Source organism: Myxocyprinus asiaticus, chromosome 26 (genome assembly GCF_019703515.2).
Source record: "Myxocyprinus asiaticus isolate MX2 ecotype Aquarium Trade chromosome 26, UBuf_Myxa_2, whole genome shotgun sequence".
Taxonomy (NCBI): Eukaryota; Metazoa; Chordata; class Actinopteri; order Cypriniformes; family Catostomidae; genus Myxocyprinus; species Myxocyprinus asiaticus.
Genome location: NC_059369.1, coordinates 45,997,698 through 46,017,500, shown reverse-complemented (window position 1 = coordinate 46,017,500; position 19,803 = coordinate 45,997,698). Strand labels below are relative to the sequence as shown.

At 46.1% G+C, this 19,803-nt stretch overlaps 1 protein-coding gene across 2 annotated transcripts in view; it reads right to left on the bottom strand.

Annotated features, from left to right (window-relative positions):
• Nucleotides 1-19,803, bottom strand: part of mical3a (microtubule associated monooxygenase, calponin and LIM domain containing 3a) — a 128,903-nt gene that overhangs the window by 92,568 nt on the left and 16,532 nt on the right. For both annotated transcript variants that reach the window (XM_051656756.1, XM_051656755.1), the window contains exons 2-7: nt 15,415-15,792; nt 15,112-15,319; nt 10,505-10,621; nt 10,257-10,358; nt 9,666-9,821; nt 3,512-3,612 (exon numbers count right to left, since the gene is read on the bottom strand). In XM_051656756.1, coding sequence (XP_051512716.1) covers nt 3,512-3,612; nt 9,666-9,821; nt 10,257-10,358; nt 10,505-10,621; nt 15,112-15,319; nt 15,415-15,690 — 960 coding nt within the window. In that variant the 5' untranslated portion in view covers nt 15,691-15,792. The remainder of the gene's footprint in view (nt 1-3,511; nt 3,613-9,665; nt 9,822-10,256; nt 10,359-10,504; nt 10,622-15,111; nt 15,320-15,414; nt 15,793-19,803) is intronic.

Genomic DNA, 19,803 nt, shown 5'->3' with positions numbered 1-19,803 from the left:
AGCAACTCAAGCTTGTAGTACCACCTGTTTTCTCCAGGGGGCAGTAAGTGAAACTCCAGCTGTAATGGCAACACATAGCTTATCCAGAGAACAAACCACACCAACATGTTACCGACAGCAGACAGCACAAGACAAGAACACGTTCTTGCGTTCAAACACAGCTTGACGAACGCAGGGATCTCAAGACGTGTTTTAAAGTTTCAGACTACATTTAACTTGTCACAGCAACATAAAAACACTGTTTATGATGCGACCAAAGTGAGATGCTCCAAAAGCATCCGTCTGACGCAGGTGTACATTGACGTGTCCTTAGACAAGCCCTTATAATAAATCTCCGACTGACTGATGAATTCAATTGCAAAATGAATTGCTGTGGACCGGTGTTAGGTTTATGTTCAAGAATATGGAAATAAAAAATATATTGGATTTTAAAGCCAATTTTTGTATTTTCTTATCAATGCTTTACTCATTTGCCACAATAATGTAATGCATTATTATTTTTTTAAATATATATATTAAATATATATTTAACATATATGAAATATAATTATATTATATATAAAATATATAATTATTTAAATAACTATTTATAATTATTTAATAATTGTTATTTGAGGTGCTTTCTCAGCAAATATTTACATATGTGATTAACTGAGATAAATTTGATTAATTAATCAGCATACCTGGTTTATGGTTTACATCATAAAACTTTGATTTAGTATTAAGAAGAGGGTACGTTCTCATTATAGGGAACATTTTATTGGGGAAAAATAGTTCTGTGTACTAGCTGAGTCATCAATATTGCTGATCCATTTTCCTGGAAGTTTATTTTAATATAATGTGTATATCTGCAAAAAGTTTATTTTGTCAACATTTAAGAATACACTCACTCAATTATAGATGGCCTAAAAGCCAACAGACATGGACTACAAGCTAACAAACATCGATTTTGATTTCTTGGGGTCTTGAAGGTGTAATTTTGTAACAATTCTGAAAAATACCTCAAATGATGTTTGTGCCTTTCTCTATCTCTCTGTATATATTTATGCACTGGGGAAAAACACCTTATGAAAAGAGTTTTGAGAGGTCTTTTCCTCAGTGAATATCCTGCTGTAAACAAACAGTGTTTCTGCTGACAGTCAAGCTCTTTCAAACAGAAGAAGACTCTTAACAGAGAGAGAGACAGACAGACAGAGAGGGAGACAGCGAGAGAGACAGAGACAGCGAGAGAGACAGAGACAGCGAGAGAGACAGAGACAGCGAGAGAGAGAGAGGGAGAGACACAGAGAGAGACAGCGAGAGAGACAGAGAGACAGAGACAGCGAGAGAGACAGAGACAGCGAGAGAGACAGAGACAGCGAGAGAGACAGAGACAGAGACAGCGAGAGAGAGAGAGAGACAGAGACAGCGAGAGAGAGAGAGAGACAGAGACAGCGAGAGAGAGAGAGAGACAGCGAGAGAGAGAGAGAGACAGAGACACAGAGAGCCAGAGAGACAGACAGACAGAGAGGGAGAGACACAGAGAGAGACAGAGACAGAGAGAGAGAGACAGAGACACAGAGAGAGACAGCGAGAGAGACAGAGACAGCGAGAGAGACAGTGACAGCGAGAGAGACAGAGACAGAGACAGCGAGAGAGAGAGAGGGAGAGACACAGAGAGAGACAGCGAGAGAGACAGAGACAGCGAGAGAGAGAGACAGAGACAGCGAGAGAGACAGAGAGAGACAGAGACAGCGAGAGAGAGACAGAGACACAGAGAGAGACAGCGAGAGAGACAGAGACAGCGAGAGAGACAGTGACAGCGAGAGAGACAGAGACAGCGAGAGAGACAGAGACAGAGACAGCGAGAGAGAGAGAGGGAGAGACACAGAGAGAGACAGCGAGAGAGACAGAGACAGCGAGAGAGAGACAGAGACAGCGAGAGAGACAGAGAGAGACAGAGACAGCGAGAGAGAGAGAGGGAGAGACACAGAGAGAGACAGCGAGAGAGACAGAGACAGCGAGAGAGAGACAGAGACAGCGAGAGAGACAGAGAGAGACAGAGACAGCGAGAGAGAGAGAGACAGAGACAGCGAGAGAGAGAGAGACAGAGACAGCGAGAGAGAGAGAGACAGAGACAGCGAGAGAGAGAGACAGAGACAGCGAGACAGCGAGAGAGAGAGAGACAGAGACAGCGAGAGAGAGAGAGAGACAGAGACAGCGAGAGAGAGAGAGAGAGAGCGAGAGAGAGAGAGAGACAGAGACAGCGAGAGAGAGAGAGACAGAGACAGCAAGAGAGAGAGAGACAGAGACAGCGAGACAGCGAGAGAGAGAGACACAGAGACAGCGAGAGAGAGAGACAGAGACAGCGAGAGAGAGAGAGAGACAGAGACAGCGAGAGAGAGAGAGAGAGAGCGAGAGAGAGAGAGAGAGAGAGAGAGAGAGAGAGAGAGACACAGAAAGAAAGAGAGAGACAGAGACACAGAGAGCCAGAGAGACACAGAGACAGACAGACAGAAAGAGAGACAGACAGACATAAAGAGAGACACAGAGACAGAGACACAGAGAGAGAGAGAGACAGAGACAGACAGAGCCACAGAGAGCCAGAGAGGGAGAGAGAGAGAGAGAGAGAGAGAGACAGACAGACAGAGAGAAAGAGACAGAGAGAGACAGAGAGAGAGGCTTGGCAGACTTGGCAGTACTGGGAACAGCTGAAGAGCTCATTGTGAATAAATGGGGACCAACAGTCCACTCACATTAATGATTACTTATACTCTCAGGGATTAGGCAGTAAAAACTTTAAAAGACACTACAAATTAAATATGTTAAAAGCATAAAATCCATACCGACTGTAACAAAAAGGGCTGACAAGAAGAGCCGGATACGACTATTTAAAGAAACTGATCACTTAAAATCAAAATCAATTACTAACCTTCATGTTGTTTTAAACCTGTTTGACTTTCTTCAGTGCAACACAAAAGAAGAATTTGTTCATGCTGCTCTTTTCCACAGAACAAAAGCATAGAGGGGCTGTTAAGCTCCAAAAAGGACAAAAGTAGCACAATAATAGTCGATATGACTCTTTCGCTGCTTCTGCATATTCAAACCTGCTGTCTCGGGATCAGCCAAGTGAATCTCAAGAACAGCCATATTTGAATATACGTGAACACGAATGATATTTGAGTGGTACAGTGGGGGCAAAGATTATCAGTGATTAAATATGTCAATTCCAGACTCCAGAGAGTTATCAAATGGCTTCAATAGACCAGGAACATAGCAAGTTGTATGGGAAACTTATGATAAATCTATGAAGATTTTGTTGTGTTCTTTCGTTGTTTTAGAAGCTAAACAGCCCCTGGTCACTATTCTTTCACTCTATGGAAAAGAGCAGCATGAACATTCTGCTAAACATCTCGTTTTGTGTTCCACAGCAGAAAGCAAGTCAAGCAGGTTTGGAACATGAGGATGAGAAAATGACAGAACTTTCATTGAGAAGAGTAAAATCTGAAAAACTCTGTCTTTGATCACTCACATGCAGAATGACGCCTTTCTCCAGTAGGCTCTGCTTTTTGGCAGTCATTACAAAGTAGTGCGTGTCATCCTTGTAGTAGACGATATTTTCCAGGTCAATCCCTGTGAATCGACAGCAAGAGAACAAAAGAGTGATATTGAAAGAGAGAGAGAGAGAGTGTTGTTTGCATCCTTTTACAAATGTAATTAAGCTCCATCTAAGCGGCAGATAAAGTGCCCACTGCCTCCAAATAGAGAGAGTGACAGTGATTATACAACTCACAAAACAGCAGACTGCCAATTCAGCACAAAACACAGTCAGCACAGAGACATCACACATAAGTGCTGTGTCTAGTGTCACACAAACTTTCAGTAAGAGTTTCTCCAACTCTTTACCTACTCTACCAGATTCTCGTATGTAGTTAAAGGAATAGCTCGTTCAATTATGTTGTTCTTTAGTCAATTAAAAAAATGTTTTGCGTCTGTCTGACACTGCGCGCGCCGCGCGTCTGTCTGACACTGCGCGCGCGGGCGTGTGCATCTGACTGTGTGTGCGTGTGTCTGTGTGTGAGTCTGTGTGTGTGTCTGTCTGTGAGTGAGTCTGTGTGTGCGTGTGCCTGACTGTGAGGGAGTCTGTGTCTGTCTGTGAGGGAGTCTGTGTGTGAGTCTGAGTGTGTGAGTGTGTGAGTCTAAGTGTGTCAGTGTGAGTGTGTGTCTGTCTGTGAGTGAGTCTGTGTGTGCGTGTGCCTGACTGTGAGGGAGTCTGTGTGTGAGTCTGAGTGTGTGAGTGTGAGTGTGTGTCTGTCTGTGAGTGAGTCTGTGTGTGTGCCTGTCTGACTGTGTGTGCGCCTGTCTGACTATCTGAGCGTGTGTGTCTGTCTGTCTGAGCATGAGTCTGTGAGTGTGAATGTGTGTCTGAGTGTGTGTGTGTCTGTCTGTGAGTGCGAGTGTGTCAGTGTGAGTGTGTGTCTGTGCGTCTGTCTGTGAGTGTGTGCGTGTGTCTGTCTGTGAGTGAGTCTGTGTGTGTGCCTGTCTGACTGTGTGCGCGCCTGTCTGACTGTCTGAGCGTGTGTCTGTCTGCGCGCGAGTGTCCGTCTGTCTGTCTGCGCGCGCGAGTGTCCGTCTGTCTGTCTGCGCGCGCGAGTGTCCGTCTGTCTGTCTGCGCGCGCGAGTGTCCGTCTGTCTGTCTGCGCGCGCGAGTGTCCGTCTGTCTGTCTGCGCGCGCGAGTGTCCGTCTGTCTGTCTGCGCGCGCGAGTGTCCGTCTGTCTGTCTGCGCGCGCGAGTGTCCGTCTGTCTGTCTGCGCGCGCGAGTGTCCGTCTGTCTGTCTGTCTGCGCGCGCGAGTGTCCGTCTGTCTGTCTGTCTGCGCGCGCGAGTGTCCGTCTGTCTGTCTGTCTGCGCGCGCGAGTGTCCGTCTGTCTGTCTGCGCGCGCGAGTGTCCGTCTGTCTGCGCGCGCGAGTGTCCGTCTGTCTGCGCGCGCGAGTGTCCGTCTGTCTGTCTGTGCGCGCGCGAGTGTCCGTCTGTCTGTCTGTGCGCGCGCGAGTGTCCGTCTGTCTGTCTGCGCGCGCGAGTGTCCGTCTGTCTGCGCGCGAGCGAGTGTCTGTCCGTCCGTCTGCGCGCGAGCGAGTGTCTGTCCGTCCGTCTGCGCGCGAGCGAGTGTCTGTCCGTCCGTCTGCGCGCGAGCGAGTGTCTGTCCGTCCGTCTGCGCGCGAGCGAGTGTCTGTCCGTCCGTCTGCGCGCGAGCGAGTGTCCGTCCGTCCGTCTGCGCGCGCGAGTGTCCGTCCGTCTGCGCGCGCGAGTGTCCGTCCGTCCGTCTGCGCGCGCGAGTGTCCGTCCGTCTGTCTGCGCGCGCGTGTCTGTCTGTCTGTCTGTCTGCGCGCGAGCGAGCGAGTGTCCGTCTGTCTGCGCGCGAGCGAGTGTCCGTCTGTCTGTCTGCGCGCGAGTGTCCGTCTGTCTGCGCGCGCGTGTCTGTCAGTCTGTCTGCGCGAGCGAGTGTCCGTCCGCTTGTCTGCGCGCGCGGTGTCCGCCCGTCTGTCTGCGCGCGCGAGTGTCCGCTCCGCCCGCTTGCGCGCGCGAGTGTCCGCCCGCCCGTCCGTCCGCTCTGCGCGCGCGAGTGTCCGCCCGCCTGCTTGCGCGCGCGAGTGTCCGCTCGTCCGCTTGCGCGCGCGAGTGTCCGCTCCGCCCGCTTGCGCGCGCGGTGTCCGCTCCGCCCGCTTGCGCGCGCGAGTGTCCGCCCGCCCGCTTGCGCGCGTGTCTGTCTGTCTGCTCTGTCTGCGCGCGAGCGAGTGTCTCGCCTGCCTGCGCGCGCGTGTCTGCTCTGTCTGCCTGTCTGCGCGCGAGCGAGTGTTCGCCCGTCTGCTTGCGCGCGCGAGTGTCCGTCTCGTCTGCTTGCGCGCGCGAGTGTCCGCCCGTCTGCTCTGCGCGCGCGAGTGTCCGCTCCGCCCGCTTGCGCGCGCGAGTGTCCGCCCGCCTGTCTGCGCGCGCGGTGTCCGCTCCGCCCGCTCTGCGCGCGCGAGTGTCCGTCCGTCCGTCCGTCTGTCTGCGCGCGCGAGTGTCCGCCCGTCCGTCTGCGCGCGCGAGTGTCCGTCCGTCCGTCTGCGCGCGCGAGTGTCCGTCCGTCCGTCTGCGCGCGCGAGTGTCCGTCCGTCCGTCTGCGCGCGCGAGTGTCCGTCCGTCCGTCTGCGCGCGCGTGTCTGTCTGTCTGTCTGTCTGCGCGCGAGCGAGTGTCTGCCTGTCTGCGCGCGCGTGTCTGTCTGTCTGTCTGTCTGCGCGCGAGCGAGTGTCCGCCCGTCTGTCTGCGCGCGCGAGTGTCCGTCCGTCTGTCTGCGCGCGCGAGTGTCCGTCCGTCTGTCTGCGCGCGCGAGTGTCCGTCCGTCTGTCTGCGCGCGCGAGTGTCCGTCCGTCTGCGCGCGCGAGTGTCCGTCCGTCTGTCTGCGCGCGCGAGTGTCCGTCCGTCTGTCTGCGCGCGCGAGTGTCCGTCCGTCTGCGCGCGCGAGTGTCCTTCCGTCTGCGCGCGCGAGTGTCCTTCCGTCTGCGCGCGCGAGTGTCCGTCCATCTGCGCGCGCGTGTCTGTCTGTCTGTCTGCGCGCGCGAGTGTCCGTCTGTCTGCGCGCGCGAGTGTCCGTCTGTCTGCGCGCGCGTCTGTCTGTCTGTCTGCGCACGCGCGAGCGAGTGTCTGTCTGTCTGCGCGCGAGCGAGTGTCTGTCTGTCTGTCTGTCTGTCTGTGCGCGAGTGTCTGTGTCTGTCTGTCTGTGCTCGAGCGAGTGTCTGTCTGTCTGCGCGCGAGCGAGTGTCTGTCTGTCTGTCTGCGCGCGAGCGAGTGTCTGTCTGTCTGTCTGCGCGCGAGCGAGTGTCTGTCTGTCTGTCTGCGCGCGAGCGAGTGTCTGTCTGTCTGTGAGTGAGTGAGTGAGTGTCTGTCTGTCTGTGCGCGAGTGAGTGTCTGTCTGTCTGCGAGTGAGTGAGTGAGTGTGTCTGTCTGTGTGCGAGTGAGTGTGTGTGTGTGTCTGTCTGTCTGTCTGCGCGCGAGTGTGTGTCTGTCTGTGCGCGAGTGTCTGTCTGTCTGTCTGCGCGCGAGTGTCTGTCTGTCTGTCTGCGCGCGAGTGAGTCTGTCTGTCTGTCTGCGCGCGAGTGAGTCTGTCTGTCTGCGCGCGAGTGAGTCTGTCTGTCTGTCTGCGCGCGAGTGAGTGTCTGTCTGTCTGCGCGCGAGTGAGTGTCTGTCTGTCTGCGCGCGAGTGAGTGAGTGTCTGTCTGTCTGCGCGCGAGTGAGTGTCTGTCTGTCTGTCTGCGCGCGAGTGAGTGTCTGTCTGTCTGTGCGCGAGTGAGTGTCTGTCTGTCTGTCTGTCTGCGCGCGAGTGAGTGTCTGTCTGTCTGTCTGCGCGCGAGTGAGTGTCTGTCTGTCTGTCTGTCTGCGCGCGAGTGAGTGTCTGTCTGTCTGTGCGCGAGTGAGTGTCTGTCTGTCTGTCTGTCTGCGCGCGAGTGAGTGTCTGTCTGTCTGTCTGTCTGTCTGCGCGCGAGTGAGTGAGTGAGTGTCTGTCTGTCTGTCTGTCTGTCTGTCTGCGCGCGAGTGAGTGTCTGTCTGTCTGTCTGTCTGTCTGCGCGCGAGTGAGTGTCTGTCTGTCTGTGCGCGAGTGAGTGTCTGTCTGTCTGTCTGCGCGCGAGTGAGTGTCTGTCTGTCTGTCTGCGCGCGAGTGAGTGTCTGTCTGTCTGTCTGTGCGCGAGTGAGTGAGTGTCTGTCTGTCTGCGCGCGAGTGAGTGTCTGTCTGTCTGCGCGCGAGTGAGTGAGTGTCTGTCTGTCTGCGCGCGAGTGAGTGTCTGTCTGTCTGCGCGCGAGTGAGTGTCTGTCTGTCTGCGCGCGAGTGAGTGTCTGTCTGTCTGTCTGCGCGCGAGTGAGTGTCTGTCTGTCTGTCTGAGTGTCTGTCTGTCTGTCTGCGCGCGAGTGAGTGTCTGTCTGTCTGTCTGTGCGCGAGTGAGTGTCTGTCTGTCTGTCTGTGCGCGAGTGAGTGTCTGTCTGTCTGTCTGTGCGCGAGTGAGTGTCTGTCTGTCTGTCTGTGCGCGAGTGAGTGTCTGTCTGTCTGTCTGTGCGCGAGTGAGTGTCTGTCTGTCTGTCTGTCTGTCTGTCTGTCTGTCTGTCTGTCTGTCTGTCTGTCTGCGCGCGAGTGAGTGTCTGTCTGTCTGCGAGTGAGTGAGTGAGTGTGTGTCTGTCTGTCTGTGTGTGTGAGTGTGTGTCTGTCTGTCTGTGTGTGAGTGTGTCTGTCTGTCTGTGTGTGAGTGTGTCTGTCTGTGCGCGTGAGTGTCAGTGTGTGTGTGCGTGAGTGCAGTGTGTGTGTGTGTGTGTGTGTGTGTGTGCGTGAGTGCAGTGTGTGTGGGCAGGTTTAAGTGGTTTACGAGGACTTTTCTTTAGGTTATAAACTGGTAATTACAAGGGTATTATGCTATAAATGTGGTTTGAGGACATTTCTAGTGTCCCCATAATTAAAATCACTTAAAACAAAAAACCATACTAAATGATGTTTTACTGAAAATGTAAAAATGCAGAAAGTTTTTTGTGAGGGTTAGGTTTAGGGGTAGGGTTAGGGTTAGGGGATAGAATCTATAGTTTGTACAGTATAAAAATCATTAAGTCTATGGAGAGTCCTCATAATGATAGCTGCACCAACATGTGTGTGTGTGTGTGTGTGTGTGTGTGTGAGAGAGAGAGTGTGTGGTTTAGGGGATATAATCTATAATTTGTACAGTATAAAAATCATTATGTCTATGGAGAGTCCTCATAATGATAGCTGCACCAACGTGTGTGTGTGTGTGTGTGTGTGTGTGTGTGTGTGTAATACAGAAAAAATAACAGCCTTTGGGTTTGGAATGGCATGAGGGGTGAACTATTCCTTTAATTGTACACCAAAAGAGACTCTCTAAGGGTTCTATGGACACTTTTCACATTTCTGGGTTTGGAACACAGAAGTAAACTACTGCAGGGTAAACTTCCCCAGCGGTAACCACAGCAAATATTATTTTTGTGTTCCAGTTTGCTCAAACAGCAAACAGAAACTCGACTATTACATTTCCATGAGTTTCCACAAGAGGAGAGAAATAGAGAGCGCTGCATTACAACAGTCAATGACAAATTTACCATCACTCCATCAGCAGCTGTATTAGAAACCTCACCGCTGCTGTAGTAACTAGATCAACCGATTGTTTTGTTTTGTTTGTTTTTTTTAATGGCCGATAAGATACTGATTATTTTAGTGTTTAAGTGTGCGATAACCAATGTGCATAAGCAATTTTAAATTCTTGCTGTATCACTGCTTTTAGGCACAATAACAACTAAATAATTTATCACTAATCTCTAAAGGTAAACTGCTTTCCAAAATTATTATTGCACACAGTCTACAAAGACTTAATTTAACTAGCCCTGGTTGTAATATTCACATTCAAAGCCTCTCACTTAATTTTTAAAATGTTAAAACTGAAAGTCTTAAAATGTGTGTCAAGCTTTATTGTTAAATGATTAAGTGGAAATATCGGTAAAAACTGATGCCAAATAATGTAAATAATAAAATAATTATAAAAAAGGTGGAAACGCATCACAGTTTGTGAAAAGGGTCCATTAACCGAGAAGCCGTTCTTCTGCTGTTCTTACATTGAAGTCCTGAGACATAACAAAAGAGAGCGCTTGTTGCACCTGTGGCTTCTCTGAGATCCTGAAAGAACTTCTGGTTGAAGATGAAGGCGACTCCACTGATCTCCTCCACCTTTGCTTCTGCAGTCGTGTTGCGGTTGATGAAGTTGGCTGTAATAGCAATAGCCAATTTGCCCCTGAACTCCTTCCTCCTGAACCCTGCAGAGAAAGCAGAAATATTCTCAAAAGTGTTTTGAGTGCTTTTTAGCATATTGCAATGCGGTTGCAAGGGTGTGATATGGTTGCTAAGCAGTTGCTAGGGTGTTCTGGGTGGTTGCTCACTGGCCCACATCTAAAGAGGCAACCTCCGAGTCTGGTTTAGGTCCATTCTTCAATACAAGTCTATGGGATTATTTTTTGTTGTTGTTGCCCATTTTATGGTCTGCCAGGTGAAAATTGGACTAACTCTAAGTCCGTAACCAACCGCGTGATTTAAAGTATCCTTCATGTCCGCAGGACGAATAACACACCAACGACTTCAGAGTCAGGGGTTTGTTCAGATCCATTAGCAAGCACCACTATATGTTTCTTCGGTCCATTCAAGAGCCCAAGATTTAGAGGATGCGCATAATAATTAAAGTGTGATAATCTTACCTGACAGTGTGTTTCTCCTCCCATCAGCTCCGATGATGACATCAAACTCCAGCTCATTAACTGGATGCGTTTTGGGGTGAACATCAGCTCTCCACCCAATTCCTGGAAAAAACCAACAGCATGTTCAATGATGACATACAAGCTCATTCTCCACAAGACTTGCTATCCATTCAGGATGTGTCCAGGATCTTTCCAATGACCAGTATTTGTGCTGAAGGGGGAACATGCGATGGAACAACTGATCTTACTCTCATTCTCTTGGTCTTCTGGTGGCTCAATGAGGCCTTTGAATTCCACATTAACATGAATCTCAATGCCAAGGAGAAGAGCAACCTTCAAAAGCATCAGCTGCAACTGTCGTATACCTGTAGAAAGAGATTCCAAAACAAACACATATCACAACCCCGTCTAAACATGGTATTAACATCCATCTGAGATGATCTGTGATTAGACGTGTACAGCTGAGACTGACTGTCTGAATCATTACGTGGAATCTAAACTGAAGCAGAATCGTTAAATTCCTTACAATTAACATCATTGTACTTGGGATCAGATTTTGTCAAGATTCATTTTTTTGGCGGATAACTGGTGACATGACTGGGTCATCTTTTGATATTGTCTAGAATACAGGTAGACCACTATATCGGTTTTTCTGTGCCGATAGTTGCTTTTGGAACTGTTTTTGGAAAAATCAACTACGATAGTATTTTTTTGTAAGTAATCATTTTTATTCTAAATCCTCCTCCAGAAGATTTTACAGTCATTGACAATATTAATCATTATTTTTAATACTCACTTCAATGCATAGTTTGTTATTTTGATTGCGTGATTTATTTATTTCCCCCCAAAACACTTAAGCACAAATCACACCCCGCAGTCATGACTAAACCCTCAGGAACACTTTCATTGGTCATCTCAATCACAGTGCTGATTGGCCATACAAAACTATGCAAAGTGCGATTGGATTTTGTTTTTTTTCTTAAATACACAAAATACAAAAATGACATGGGTACACAAATGAGGACACTATATGAAACATTACATACAATTTACAAATTATAAAAACAAACAAAAACCTTAAAAAGAGTGCATGATGACATGGCTTGTGCACTTGGTGTTAACCAGTGTCCAAATACGATTTTAAATCTATACCAAAAAAATTCAAAAAAAATATATGCACCATTTTTAAAGAAAACGTGAGTTATAACAGAACGGCACAATCATAAAACAAAATATGGCAACAAAGAAAAAAATGAAATGACCCCTGTTCAAAAGTCTGCATACCCTTAGTTCTTAATACTGTGTATTGCCCCCTTTAGCATCAATGACAGCGTGCAGTCTTTTGTAATAGTTGTCTATGAGGCCCCAAATTCTTGCAGGTGCTATAGCTGCCCATTCGTCTTGGCAAAATGCCTCCAGGTCATGCAAAGTCTTTGGTCGTCTTGCATAAACAGCACGTTTGAGATCTCCCCAGAGTGGCTCGATGATATTAAGGTCAGGAGACTGTGATGGCCACTCCAGAACCTTCACCTTTTTCTGCTGTAACCACTGGAGGGTCAACTTGGCCTTGTGCTTAGGGTCATTGTCATGCTGGAAAGTCCAAGAGCGTCCCATGCTCAGCTTTCATGCAGAAGAATGCAAATTGTCTGCCAGTATTTTCTGATAACATGCTGCATTCATCTTGCCATCAATTTTCACAAGATTCCCCGTGCCTTCAGAGCTCACACACCCCCAAAACATCAGTGAGCCACCACCATGCTTCACAGTGGGGATGGTATTCTTTTCACTATAGGCCTTGTTGACCCCTCTCCAAACATAGCGCTTATGGTTGTGACCATAAAGCTCTATTTTGGTCTCGTCACTCCAAATTACAGTGTGCCAGAAGCTGTGAGGCGTGTCAAGGTGTTGTTGGGCATATTGTAACCGGGCTTTTTTGTGGCATTGGTGCAGTAAAGGCTTCTTTCTGGCAACTCGACCATGCAGCTCATTTTTGTTCAAGTATCGTCGTATTGTGCTCCTTGAAACAACCACACTGTCTTTTTCCAGAGCAGCCTGTATTTCTCCTGAGGTTACCTGTGGGTTTTTCTTTGTATCCTGAACAATTCTTCTGGCAGTTGTGGCTGAAATCTTTCTTGGTCTACCTGACCTTGGCTTGGTATCAAGAGATCCCCGAATTTTCCACTTCTTAATAAGTGATTGAACAGTACTGACTGGCATTTTCAAGGCTTTGGATATCTTTTTATATCCTTTTCCATCTTTATAAAGTTCCTTTACCTTGTTACGCAGGTCTTTTGACAGTTCTTTTCTGCTCCCCATGGTTCAGTATCTAGTCTGCTCAGTGCATCCACGTGAGAGCTAACAAACTCATTGACTATTTATACACAGACACTAATTGCAATTTAAAAAGCCACAGGTGTGGGAAATTAACCTTTAATTGCCATTTAAACCTGTGTGTGTCACCTTGTGTGTCTGTGACAAGGCCAAACATCCAAGGGTGTGTAAACTTTTGATCAGGGCCATTTGGGTGATTTCTGTTATCATTATGATTTAAAAAGGAGCCAAAACAACTATGTGATAATAAATGGCTTCATATGATCACTATCCTTAAATAAAAGACACTTTTTTTGCATGATCAGTCATATTTTCAAAATCAATGCCAAAATGTCACAATTTCTGCCAGGGTATGTAAACTTTTGATCACAACTGTATATTACCACAGGCTATTACTATTATCATAATGATCATTTTGCAACATACAAATGTAGATTAAAGAGTAAACTTGTTCAAGAATCATTTATAGGGCTGTACTGAATTATGACACACGACAATTCACGTCACTGCGTGTTATTTGCATCCTGAGATAGTCTGAGAGCCTATGCAGCGTTCTCATAGACAACATTATTCTTACAAACTGCTCCAAGAACACTGACAGTGAGAACTCACACGATCAAGATGCATCGCTGACATTTCTTCTGTTCTTCACAATATAATCAGGTGTGTTTCCTCAAGCACGGGTCTTTGTGTCTAGTGTCATTACTGGTTGAGAGTGGCGGATAAATGTGCGAAATTACCCGCCACTGCGCATGAATACTCTGCTGTTAGATTATAAATATTGCGGGGTGCTAAAACATGTAGTTTACAGCATCCAACAGTTTGATGAGCCTTTTTACAGCTAAAGTATTTATTAAAGCAGTGCTAGAATCCGCAGAATGACTTCTGACAAATACTCTTCACAACACCTCTCAAATTAAATTTTGGATTATGCATAATAACAGGAACACTGATCACAGCAGAGGATTTTGACATCAGACAGTGAACAAATGGCGCTTGATGGCTGTAGCAGTGGTGCATTAAAGGACTAAACGTAAAGAATTAAGAGACAAAACTTCTCAGTGAGAAAACCTGTTAATGGTTAACTCTGTACAAATACAAATAAACAATAGATTTTCATCTGGAAGACGATTTTAAAATCAGTTTGGCTCAAGAATCGCGATTTGTAACAGAATTTCCCCCCAGGCCTACTGTTAATAGGGATTTCAGGGATTATATTCATTTTGGACTCTTGTAGCCTCTGTGTCTGTGCCCATCATAATAAGAAAATGTTTTAAAATTTTACAAATCGATTTTAAAAACTATCAGCCGTTTAATCGGTTATCAGCCTTTTCCACCATCTTAGTTATCGGTATCGGCAGAATACCGAGGTCGACCTCTTGTCCGGAATGCCCCATAAAACATTCATGTTCACACTAAAACTGCGATGTGGATGAAGGTGGTTGGCAGCATTTCAATTGATCGCAATGCATTTTTCCAAGACAATCTGATGCATGTTATGGTATGTTCAACAAAGCGCTCAACAGGCCACGTGATAAGATGCGTGGGTTGATGGTCTCAGAGGCGGAGGCAACTGGGATTCGTCCTCCGCCACCCGGACTGAGGCGACCATGAGGACTTAAAAGCACATTGGGAATTGGGCATTCCAAATTGGGAGAAAAAGGGGAAAAATCCCAAAAATGTTCTGGAAAATAAGAATAATTATTATACTATAATTATTAAAATAATGATCAAAATGGACTAAACTTATGTGTTCAATAGCAAATTAGCATATTAGCATATTTTTGCTGTGGTATCGAAATTGGCATCGAGTACCGTTAAATTTTACTGGTATTGGTAACAACTACAGAAATCTTGATACCGTGACAACACTAGATGAGAGTAATCATTTTTGGGTGATCTATTTCTTTTAATATCCCATTATTGGATAAATTTAGGGCTACTTATTTTGATAATCGATTAATCTATCGATTATTAGAACGATTATTCGGCGATTGCAACGATTAATCATTAGCTCTTAACCGATTATTCAGCTTGTGCCCTGACTTAAAAGGTTGCATTAAACGTGCTTACTAACAATAAAGAGGACAAAATCATCTTTTAATAATACCTCTAAATGACATTCACTGAATTAAAGAGAAAAAAAAACACGTCTTAATAAAATCAAAATTTAGCATTTTTTGCAGTGATATCGAGTACCGTGAAATTTCACTGGTATTGGTACCGACTACTGAAATGTTGTAACGTGACAACGCTAACACCTAATGTGCAACTTGGCTTTTCATTTTGATGCATTGGTGCTAAAAACACTGCCTGTCTTTGTCAGTAAGTGAAATAGCAAAACGTGTCCATTTTCCGACTAAAATCACTTGAACAAACATTGCACCGTTACTATAACTTCCGACCTCATGAGTCCCAAATTCCCAGGAGGACTTGAATGCAGCATTAAGTCCAAGTGTAAACAGGCACTTGGATCTTACAGAGATTAATTTTTCTTAGTGACACTTGTTAGCATACTACTCACTGATATGGTCGATGGCTCCGGCGCAGAACTTGCCGTAGAACTTCTTGGCTCCGAGACCCCTCAGATCCTGAATAGTGAAAGGCCAAAGATGTAGCACGTTGTTTCGGGAGAACGCATCCCTTTTCTCTAGCAAAACCACCTTGGCTCCCAAGAAGCCCAGCTCTATGGCGGTACGTAAACCACATGGCCCAGCTCCGATGATCAGACACTGAGAAACACAATCCAAAAAGAAGAGTACAAAACATCAAGATTTTCATTTGGAGTAATACCCGCATATTGCTTATTGCAGGGAAACGTTTATACCTTAGTATTGGCACAAGCCCTTCCTTTTTTGTATTCCTTGTGGCTGGCACGCTTGTCTAACTTGGCCCAGAGAGCTTTGGCTTTCCAGTAGTTGAGCTTGGACTTGAGTTTGTGGTAGAACACCCGGTATTCATTGGGCTTGAGTTCCAGGAAGTCACAAAGCTCTTGAAAAGCCTTGAGAGTGCCTTTGCAGGTGGTGGCCTGGACGAAGCGGTCAAACAACACATGGGACTTATTCACGCCATCTCCTACCACACCGACACCTCCATCGCACATGGTCCCTGAACCCCACGAGCGGGGATTACAGGACAGCCCGCGTCCAGCTCACTCAGAGTCTTTGTGTTTGAGACTCAACTTCCAGCGTCGGTCATTTTCACCCTGAAAGATAAGAGAAAAGACACACCATTTACTTTTTGAGAACTAATTAAATGTCTTTGTCAATGAGGAGGAGAATACAGGCCCCTGATTAAGGAAAATTTTAAATCTACAAATCAACTTCCAAGAAAATAAACACTCTCAAAGTTGAAGTGTGTAAAAAGATCACTCTAATTCTAGTTCACTGGATCTAAACAGGAAATTTCGAAGACAGAAGTACAAGTTCAGACTGAGATAAATGACCATTTAATTATCCTCTCTGCAGGGCATGAAAACAAGCATTTTTACTTGCTTGTTTGTTTTTTTCAAAGTAGTTGTATAATAGTAAACTAGAGTCATTAAGAGAATACTGTACTTAATTTTACATGTTTATTAAGTGGTTTCTACAAGGCTAGAACATGATACATACAGGTATGCAAGATATGGGTCAAGAAGTCAAACTTCTAGAAAACAAGTTTTAAATTGAACACTTTAAAAAGCAGAGTGCGCTGCAGAACATTTTACACTATCATCACCTCGTCCAACTTTATTAAAGCTGATTTGTGTAACGGGGCTGGGCGATAGGGCGATGTAATCGGATATTGATGATATCTAACAAATATCCAGATGCCGATTGTGACACTCATTGACACCAGGGAATTACAAAAACATAGAGCTGGGAAGTCTCCAAACATATTAAATAGCAGCACAGGGTATGAATTTAGCACACGTCAAATGCGGGTAGCCTACATCATGCGCATGGCGGGCAATTTTGCTCATCTACCAGCCACTGTGGCGAGCTAACTGTAAGATGTCTTGAAGTGTCACATGACAAGGAATGCTGTTGGACAGACAGACACGCGCTTGATAAAACACTTTATTATATAAGAACAGAGGAAAGAAAGCCGTCAATGCACATGTCTGATTGGCTGTTTGTTTAGGTGTGCAGTGCAAGCGTGTCTCGTGCAACACGTGCATGTATTGAGTTCTCACTATTTCTTTTTCCAGTCCTCTGAAAACTGTTTGCAAGAATAGTGTAGTCTATGAGAATGCTGCAAATGACTTCAGACCATCTCAGGAAGTGCTCGAAGTTTATTTTGCTTAATTTCCACAGAGCTGTTTACGCTTAATATGCATTGTGAACGCAACTCTGCAGGTTCACTTTTTTCGATGCAATCAAATATTGTGATTTGTTTATACAATTTTGCTCCTAGCAACACTGGTTTAACCAGAGGTGTGTGTGTTTGGGAGACGAACATCCATTTGTCAAACTAAAGGTATATGAGGAGAGTGCTTGAGAAACACATTTGAAAATAATAGTTTTGCAAGTCTGCTTGGTGACGCTAGTGGCACAAAAACTACACACTTCACCTTTAAGGAGCTGAAAATGCCTCATGCCCATCTCTTATCGGAGTCAGTGACACAGGAAGTCTGATGACTGCACAGAAATCCAAACAGGAAATGCTCAAACATACTGGGAGTCTTTGCATTCCACTGTGGAAGAGACACCCAGATAATAAAATAAATAGATTTAAAGTCCACTCAAACAAAAATGTTGGATATTTATCCAGTCTCACAACTATTTGTAAATGTATTTTAGGTATTTCTGATTAAGCCTATGAGCCAAAACAAGGTATTGCAGTAAATCAACAATCAAAAATTTATTAAAATGTTATTCACTTCACCTGTCGGTGGTTTTAATGTTGTGGCTGATCAGTATACATCTTTGGTAATTAAGCAGTTATAAAAAAAAAAAAATTGAAATAAATAAATAATTTTTGACTATTCAGGTTGACCAATCCTGAAGAGGGGTACCGGGTCACTTAAGACACAAGGTATGCAATAAAGACCCTGTTTTCACCTGGTATTTTTATTTTTTGGATTTTTTTCCCTTCTTCACCCAATTTGGAGTGCCCAATTCCCAGTGAGCTTTTAAGTCCTCATGGTCGCGTAGTGACTCGCCTCAATCCGGGTGGTGGAGGACGAATCCCAGTTGCCTCCGCGTCTGAGACCATCAACCCACGCATCTTATCACGTGGCTTGTTGAGCACGTTGCCACGGAGACACAGTGCGTGTGGAGGCTTCACGCTATTCTCTGCGGCATCCACGCACAAGTCGCCATGCGCCCCGCCGAGAGCGAGAACCACATTATAGCGACCACAAGGAGGTTACCCCATGTGACTATACCCTCCCTAGCAACCGGGCCAATTTGGTTGCTAAGTAGACCTGGCTGGAGTCACTCAGCACGAACTCAAGGAGTGGTAGCCAGTGTCTTTACCACTGAGCTACCCAGACTCCCCTTCCACCTGGTATTAAGATGTGTTTTGGTGATCCGATCACATGTGGCCAGCATACAGGTCTAAACAGGGTCTAAAACATTTTGTGATCAGATCAAATGTGGTCAAAAACGCTTATGACCGCATCACATTTAAGGTGTAAACATTAATCCGTCCTGTATTTGTCCCGGCAGCAGCGAAGCTCCACCTATCACCTGTCAATCAACCACTGTGCTAAAACAAGAGTTTGCCGGTTATGAGCGGCTCTAAAAGGAAAAACCGTCCGATTGGAAAATGTAAAAAAGCAGATACAAACACGAGAACTTCAGGGATCTTCTTCATTGTGTCCGATATCAACATGAAGCGACACTTGAGAAGCACGAACATCTGCAGCTCAGTTAATACAGGTAATCCACTAAAATAATGGACAATTCTGCTCCAAATGTTGTGGGTTTTTTGCGCTCTCTCTTTTCTGACCCTGTTGCGGTTTATTATCATGCAGTAACACACTGACAGTGATTGATGCATGTCATCATGAAACAGAGTCCCTCCAAATCCAAACAAGAGTTCACAGGAGACGTATTTAAGCGACCAGGCGTAAACAGCGATGTGTCTCACCTCACCACATGTGATCGGATCACCCAACACACATCTTAATACCAGGTGGAAACGGGGTCAAATAGTCCTAATGTCATGCTTCAGAAGGCTGCATTTTTCTGCAACGTCTGACAAAGTCCAAATATCTTTGGCATTGACCTCAAAGTTTAAAAGTGCTGATTTCTGCAAAATAACTGTTCTAAAAACTTCAGATAGACAATGAGGACAACATTTATTGTGCAGGGAGAACTCAATTTTATGATGTGGATAGAAAAGAATGCTGAACAAACAAAAAGGTTGTGATACAAAACAGGACACAACATGTTCTTCATTCAGTTCATTTAAACTGGACTCACTCACTTGAATGTGGCCACACAGCTAGAATTCAGCCATTGAAATAGAACATCTAAAATATCACAAATGAGCAGTCTGTAAGAGCCAAGGACATGTACACACACACACACACACACACACACGCACACACACACACACCCTTTTAAACACACTCAGACTGGTAAGGTGTGGTCTGGATGAAGGAAATCTCCAGGATGAAAGGGTTGGTAGGTGAAAGGCTAACTCATTGAGCTCCAGCTCTTCTCTGAAGTGAAAACACACGTCTGACCTCACCGATAGAAAATTGCTGCACCAGCAACAGGATCAAACCACTGTCAGCCACAGGAAGTCCCAAAAACAGAGAGAGACAGGAGCCCCAATACAATGACATCACATTTCACAGCTTCCAGGTGAATGGCACAAGGATTTTTTTTAAAGGGATAGTTCACCTGAAGCTTAAAATCTGTCATCAGTTAAAGACGCCGACTACCACACCTGGAGTCACGAGTTTGAATCCAGGGTGTGCTGAGTGACTCCAGCCAGGTCTCCTAAGCAACCAAATTGGCCCAGTTGCTAGGGAGGGTAGAGTCACATGGGGTAACCTCCTCGTGGTCATTACAATGTGGTTCGCTCTCAGTGGGGCGCGTGGTAAGGTGTACATGGATGACGTGGAGAACAGCGTGAAGCCTCCACACACGCTGCATCTCTGTGGTAACGCGCTCAACAAGCCACGTGATAAGATGCGTGGATTGACGGTCTCAGACGTGGAGGCAACTGAGATTCATCCTCCGCCACCCGGATTGAGGCGAGTCACTTCGCCACCACGAGA